Source organism: Sinocyclocheilus rhinocerous, unplaced genomic scaffold (assembly GCF_001515625.1).
Source record: "Sinocyclocheilus rhinocerous isolate Xijiao unplaced genomic scaffold, SAMN03320098_v1.1 scaffold189, whole genome shotgun sequence".
Lineage (NCBI taxonomy): Eukaryota > Metazoa > Chordata > Actinopteri > Cypriniformes > Cyprinidae > Sinocyclocheilus > Sinocyclocheilus rhinocerous.
In genome coordinates, this window is record NW_015667354.1 from 929,697 (window position 1) to 937,768 (window position 8,072).

An 8,072-nucleotide genomic window follows, 5' to 3' on the forward strand; every position below is an offset into this window, starting at 1 on the left:
CCATACATCAATGGAAAGCTTATTTATTCAGCTTTAAGATGATTTATAAATCTCAATTTTAAAAAAATTGACCCTTATGACTGGTTTTGTGGTCCAGGTTCACATATTTTGTTATGATTAATTGTATCAATAACAGCCATAATATAAAGTAATTTGAAAAATTCTAATATAAATGTAAGCAATAACACCAATGAAAATATCAGAATAGTTATTATTATAAAGTATTTTGTTTTTATATTAGGAAAAAAATAATTATATTCACTAGTATTTTTATATTTAATAGTTACTACAGTGAGATTTTTCTGCAACAGTTTTAGAAGACTGCTTCTCCATGTGTATGATTACTGCCAGAATACAACCAATATCACAGCTAGAGTACATAAAGCAGATGTGCTTTGTGTGAGTTGTCATGACACATCAAGTCTGTGCAAGAGCAAACTGAGGAAAGTGCACTCACTCTATACCAGATAAACATGGTCTTGAAAGCATTCTCATTGGAGCAGGAACCACAGGCCATGGTTTGTACTCGCGTCATCCCGCTGGGGGCAATCTGATGTTGAAGAAAGTGTCATTTACAGCACTCCACACTACAATAAATAGCAAGCCACTTCCGGCCAATGTGGAAAAGAGTGCATTTATTTATGATATCTGCAAAGCATGTTATCAAGATTACGAGAATCACAATGAGCTGTTTTATAACTGCTGAACACAAGCTGTTCTTCAAGTGAAAGGTTGTAGTTGCCTCATTATTGGGGCAGATCCAGACAATCTGTAATCCTTGTACAAAACGTAGTCCTTACTCTGTACTTGTGAAGCGTTTCAGCAAAATCAGCAATAACTCACAGAGACATATGCTGTAATCAGCTTTCCTGGATGTTTTGAAATATGAACACAGATTGATTTTTCAAGAGATGCTTTACTTGTGATTTTTGCAATTCAACAACACTCACCGATAGCAGGCTCTCGATCAGTTTGTCTGGAAAGTTCTCAGGTGGCAGAATACCAAGCGCCGGCCGGTTGACAAATGCACTCTGTGAAAACCAAGATTCACACAAAAAGGATTCACTAAAGGAAACAGTGACCCTAAGAATTTCATTATTTCATAAAAATGTTTTAAGTGCCCGAGAAAAGTATTTCTTTCCTATATTTATCCATTTTCTTTGAAACAGGAAGTTTAGGTCAAACATGCATGTCCTTCTTTATAAAAGCCAACAGGCTTCAGTAATGTCACAGAGATGAACATGATTGGCTACTTGCTACTTTGCTCGTCAGTTACAGGTGGTATAAGGGGGCGGGACATTCTCATTCTGGTTTTAATTAAAAAAAAAATCTGTGTAGTGAAGGACGAGCAATCAATATTTTTGGTCTGTTTTCCATTTGAAAAAGACTACTAATATTAAGTGTGTATACACTACTATTCAAGAGTTTGGACTTAGTAAGATTTTGTTTTGATTCTTGAAAGAAACTTTTACTTTAGTAAGGTTGGATTAAATTGATCAAAAGTGACTTATAATGTTACAAAATAACTATTTCACATAACTGTTTTTTTTTTAACTGTCCATTAAAAAAGAAATCCTGAAAAAAATGCATCATGGCTTCTACAAAAATAGTAAGCATATTAAACTGTTTTGTACATTGATAATAATATGAAATATTTCTTGAGCAGCAAATCAGCATATTAGAATGATTTCTGAAGGATCTTGTGCCACTGAAGACTGGAGTAATGATGCTGAAAATTCAGCTTTGCCATCATAAGGAATAAATCACATTTAAAATATATTAAAACTGATATTTAAAATCGACATAACTTTTACTTTTACTTTTAGTCATTTAGCAGATGCTTTTATCCAAAGCGACTTACAAATAAGAAAAAGTAATTAAAACTAAAAGCTAAAACTCTATAAATACTATATATATATACACATTTAAGAAAAGAAAATAAATTCAATAAAAATGACAAATGCATACAACATTTCAAAACTAAACATTTAAATGAAAACAAAAAATGGTTATAAAAAACTGAAACCGAAGTGAAACAAGTAGTAGGAATGTAGTCACACTCATGCTGCTCTGTCTGACAGATCACTGCAAATCTAATTTCCTACAATCTATAAATACACACAAACAATGATTATACAATCTGATCAGGACTCACCACATTATTTGGATTGGTCATCACTTTCATTAATGCTGGATGATTGTAACCTAGAAAGGAAGATCGAAAATATCGTCAGTCTATTCATTATACATGTATTGCGATATCTGCAGAGATTCAACATTGTAAACACGCACAATCCAACCAAAACAAACAGCAACTGAATTAACCTTTGTCGAATCGACATTTGTCAATTGGAGCCCGAAGGCAACAAAGCGTATTTGCATGCTAGTGAGTTTAGGTGGATAATTGATATAGTCGCTCTCAGTAAATACTATAATACAAAGCCCCAAAAAGTATTAGGACACTTAATAAAGCCACAGTTATATACTTATAAAAGTCATTGTAATGTATAACAAAATATCAAACCAAATGGAATATAATTCTGCTAGGGGTTTTCTCAGAACTACTTGGTGCATGTATAAAGTCAATTCCCTTCAAAAAAGTGTGCAAAAGTCTTTGTTGAACAGCACATCTACAGTTTTATTAAAAAATGAACCATTTTGTGAAATGTTTTACCCGAGAATTGAGCTTAAATAATGGTTTGATATTTTATTACATAATGACATTCCTTTATTTAAAGTCTGGCTTAAGTGTCCAAAACACTGTGCACAAACTCAATTTATTGAGATGAATCAATCATAATTATTAATAGATTAATAATTAATTGTACTGCATTCTAGTTTGTTTCTCGGATAAAATGCAGTTACGATTGACTGAGCTTGTTATTAACTGTAATAATTTTTACTTAAAACTTCGTTGAATGTAGCAGTTAGAGATGTAATCCAAAAAAAAACAAAAACAAAAAAACAAAACAAGGGGAAACATGCCTGAACTGATCTGTTATGTCTGCAGAACAAGACTGAACAAATACCAAGGTTAAACTGAACAAATGCCAAGGTTCACATCAACATGTGTGTCCTGCCCAAATTTTAAGTGCACATAATGTTTAGTGTTTTTTTTTCTTTCTTTAAATTGAGATTACATAAAACTCTGCATAGCAATCCCAGCTATGACCAGCAGAGAGCTCTTGCACATACTGAACATATAACAGACAAGTTACGGCAAAGCAGAGAAAATTAATTATAGATATCTGGCATAACATTGTTGGACTGTGTTGTTCCCTTCTGTCAAAAAACAGAAAGCTGAACTCAGCTGATGCACTGTCATGATATTCAGAATGTCCGCATGTTAGGAGAACAACAACAATAATAATACTAATATACACAAATACTTTTCAGTTTCTAATTAATCTCTCAAAAAATATCTTTTAGAAATTAGGCTTGTTTAAAGGCAGAATAATTAAGATGACAACCTTTTAAAGCGGCATGCCTACAGCTCACTACGCAGTGAAACAGAACAATAGTTGGACCTCAGTTTGAATGCTGAGTTCATTCTGTTCCAACCGCTGCATTCAACTGGCTCTTCCAGTCCTGAGAGCTCAACAGAAACAAACATGGAAGCGTTTGTGGGAAAACACCAGCTGTTACCTCATGGGTCATTCCTGTTATGCAGTACATTTTCATGTCATCATATTTGTTGGCTAAAAATTTTAATTATATTTCTTTAAGATTAACATATAGTAGTTTCCTTTATTATTATATCACAAATAGAAGTACAGTCGCATCTTTTCTATAAACCAGTCAAAATTTACAACACTCTATGCATGCTGCATAAAAATGTACATTGTTCTGAAAAAAGTTTTTAGATTTTTGTATTCGTTATGGTGTTTATCAAACAATACTAAAGATCCCATCAATTTTACTCTTTATTGTTTTTTTTTAAGAGTTCTGTTCTTTTGCACTTTAATCTGTTTGAAAGATTTGTTTACTTTGTACATATTCTCTGTGCAATGTGTTACTGTATTATTTAGTTTGCAATTTAATACTGTTATAAATACTGTTTTTTGGCAATTATCGCGATAGGAAATTTTTATACTGTTAGATGCCTAATCACAAACAAGCGAAGATAGGGATGAATTTTAAATCATAAACTTTGGTTTAAATGGCTGTTGCCATTTCTGGCCTGGACAAGTTTTCACGGTTTCTTCATTTTTTCCCCTTTCCCCTAATCAACATATTTCAAACAATACATGTTTTCTTAGAAAAAAACTAAATGCATATAATTAATATTTTTTATATGTAAATTTACTACCAAGCTATTACCATAATTATGTTTTGTGGTATTAGTCTATTCCATTAAAAAAAACTAAAGTTATATAAATTTTAAAGGATTCATAATTTATATTAGCAAAACTTAAAAAGGTTACAAAAATATAAAAATTGTGAACTTTATCTCTTTTGTTTTCTTATTTACATCATGTTGAGATCCATCTTTATGATTTTCTTGCCATAGAGTAAACTATCATGTAATAATCTAAAAAAAAGTTTAAATGCCTGAGCACATTTCTGAAAATCTTTTATATCTTTTCATAGAAATACTTCCTTTAATTATACATATACTACATGCATATTAAAGGTTAGTTCACCCAAAAATGAAAATTAGCCCATAAATTACTCACCCTCAAGTCATCCTAGGTGTATATGACTTTCTTCTTTCAGACGAATCCAGTCGGAGTTATATTAAAAATTGTCTTTGATCTTTCAAGCTGTTTAATGCCACTCAGCGGGCCAAGACAGATTTCATCAAAGTTAAGTAAAATATAATAAATGTAATACAATGCTTCTCTCTAGTTATTTTTGTAGATGACTAACAAGAGTGTGTACAATGAATGTCTTTCCTGAGGTAAATGTGACTTTACGTGAGATTTTGTGTTTTACTGGCGTCTTTCTGTGGCTGAAAAAAACATGTTTATAGTTTGTATTTTGTGATAAAATTGACAGAATTTGAAAGTTGATAATTTATTTCTGATTAAAAGTAACAAAGCACAAAACTTATTGCAATTATTGGATGGCAAGCACGATACAAATAATGAATGGAATTAAAGACGTGAAATATTTCCAAGCATTTACTTTTTCTTAATGGATGGGCACTTTTTATTTAACTTCTTTTGGACTGATGCATGCAACACCCGCTGAGTGGCATTAAACAGCTTGAAAGATCAAAGACATATACACCTAGGATGACTTGAGGGTGAGTAATTTATGGGCTAATTTTCATTTTTGGGTGAACTAACCCTTTAATGTCCTATACCTACACAGAGTACAAAATGTACTGCAGAAAAGGAAAAACATTCACATGAAATCTTGACAAGCAAGTACAGACTAGCTTAACACTCCACCCACTGTTTCAGTTATCTGAAAATATTCTTATTTTTGTCAGATGTCAAAAGTGGCAGAGCTATCTGTTTTGCAGACTGACGACTAAATCTGTCCAGTGGCTGATCCAGGATCACAGAGAGCTCTAGATATTAAATTTTAAGTAAAACATTAAGTAATAGCGCAGGTAGATTGCAGTTATGTTGACGTTATGCATGAAGGAAACAAACTCATTTCTCTTGCTGCTTCAGTGGTCAAGAAGAAAATGTTACATCCCTTCTGTATGCATGTGTCTGTCATTGTGAATGCTGCGGGTGACTGGGGGTTGTACACTAATGTAACTAAAATATCCCACAATGCACTTTCGTCGAAATAATACCGAAGCAGCAAGTGTGAGGGAAATCAAAGCTCATTAAATCTGAGTCAGCACCTGAAGGCATCTCTGAGAGCGAGTGACAGTAGCTTCACTCAATTTGTTGAGGCTGATTAAATGCAAGTAAGCTAACGGACCAAACCAATATCATGCAGACAGAGGAAAGGCGCTCTTTCTGTCTCTCAGGTCTGTTTGTTGTATCCGTAATCCGGCAATCCTCACAGGAAGTCCTCAGATCCGGTCACTCACTTTTAATCATCCACAACAAACGTGCCTTCATGCAAAGCCACAGGACACTGCTCACATTTACTGAACATAGTTATACTATACTACATATATAATACTTAAAGGGGTCCTATTATGCTCTTTTACAAAGTCTTGATTTTTAAAATGTGAAAAAGCATAATAGGACCCCTTTAACTAAAAATATTAAAAAACATTTTTATTAACTGAAATAAAGCTGAAAAAAGTTGCCATTTTTCATGTAATAATTTATTTCACTTAGTCGCAAAGGCAACACTTTCAATTTTCATTTAGCTATACAGAAATATAAAAATATTACACAAAAAAGTCTAGTCATACATGTTTGGAACGACATGAGGGTGAATTAACGGGCTTATCTGGGTAAACTATCCCTTCAAGTGGCACAAAATACCCCTGACACTAAATAAAAGCCAGTACTAACTCACAACAACATTAATTTAAAGATGTCTGCTTTCCTGTTTTAGATGTGTCAGTGTGTTGTAAAAGGGATCTGCTTATTGGCTGAGCTCACCGATGGGGATGGAGGAGATTTGTGTGTACACGTCCAGCATTCGGTTGCCGTCCACGTCCACCAGGTAGTTTCCCCTGCTCTCCTCATAGTTGCAGAAGAAATGAATCGCTCCAACATTCTGCAGACCAGGAGACAAGCAGCTCTGTTGCTATCAGTGTTACTATCAAGGTGATTTGTGCTCCATCTGCATACCTGATATTGTTATTACTATTTATTTATGTTTTTGGCAGAGCATCAGCTCCAAGTCAGTGAATGGCTGAAGGGGCTGAACATCAGAAAAACAAAACTTAATCCCACAAAAATGTAAAATATATTCTCTTTAAAGGAATAGTTCACCCAAAAAAGAAAAATTGGGAAAATTTTCTCACCCTCAGGGAATCCAAGATGTAGAAAATTGGAAAATTTACATCAGCATTACATCAGTTGCTGATAAAAACATTATAAAAATCCACAAGTAATTCACATAACTCCAGTTCACCAATTAACTTCTTGAGAAGTGAAAAACTGTGTTTGTGAGAAACAAATCCATCATTAAAGCATTTTAACTTTAAAATGCCGCTTCGGGCCAAAATACCAGTCCAGAATCCATATTAATGTTTCCTTCAGTAAAAAAAAAGCCCATCAACTGTTGTTCTTTCACACCAAAATCCACCAATGTATTTATTTATAACTATTTTAGACTGTAATCAATTATAAACGGTGCTTAAAGGGGTCATATGCGATTTCAAGTTTTCCTTTCTCTTTGGAATGTTACAAGCTCTTGATGTATAAAGAAGATCTGTAAAGTTGCAAAGACTGAAGTCTCAAATCCAAAGAGATATTCTTTATAAAAGTTAAGAGTCAACCACGCCTACCTAAAACGGCTCTTTCTAACACGCCCCCACATATCTACGTCACTATGTGGAAATATTAGCATAATGCACCCAAATGTGCACGCAAAGAAAGAAGCGTGGTTTCAGGAACAGCGGTAGTGTTGATGCAGCATGTCGGGGAGACACTGCATTTCAGTACGAAAGCAAAAGCACTTTATTTGGCCTTCCGGAAGTAGATGCAATTAGGAATCATTGGTTAAGATTTATTTACAACAGAACATAACGACATTATTAAATGTCTTGATATTTACTTTGAAAGCTGAAGCTGCGATTATGGGGCGTTACATTTCCAACTTGTGCTTCTGGTGTTCGGCCAATCACAATGCACTGGGTCAGCTGGCCAATCAGAGCAGACTACGCTTGTCGGAAGGAGGGGCTTTGTTGAAAACGAAGCGTTTGAGAGAGGCGGGGCATAGAGGACCTACAATAATGTACAGTATTTGAAAAATAATGTGTTTTTTGAACATTAAAGCATGCCAACATATTCTGTTACACCAAATACACAAAAGAATGATCTTTAAAAAAGCATCATATGACCCCTTTAAAGTAATTACTTTAGTAAATTACTTTAATTTCTGTAGTATTTCTTAACTGAATAAAAACTTACTTAAAGGTGCAATAGGAGATCTTGGAAAATGCTAACTTTAGCCTGATAGCACTGAAAGCGAACGTCCCACCC

The 8,072-nt window shown here is 33.8% G+C and overlaps 1 protein-coding gene across 1 annotated transcript in view; it reads right to left on the reverse strand.

Annotated features, from left to right (window-relative positions):
• The window catches only part of LOC107733848 (4-aminobutyrate aminotransferase, mitochondrial-like), a 27,440-nt gene that overhangs the window by 17,432 nt on the left and 1,936 nt on the right, over positions 1 to 8,072 (reverse strand). The window contains exons 2-5 of the mRNA XM_016545655.1: positions 6,522 to 6,639; positions 2,156 to 2,205; positions 951 to 1,031; positions 458 to 550 (exon numbers count right to left, since the gene is read on the reverse strand). Of these exons, the coding sequence (XP_016401141.1) occupies positions 458 to 550; positions 951 to 1,031; positions 2,156 to 2,205; positions 6,522 to 6,639 (342 nt within the window). The remainder of the gene's footprint in view (positions 1 to 457; positions 551 to 950; positions 1,032 to 2,155; positions 2,206 to 6,521; positions 6,640 to 8,072) is intronic.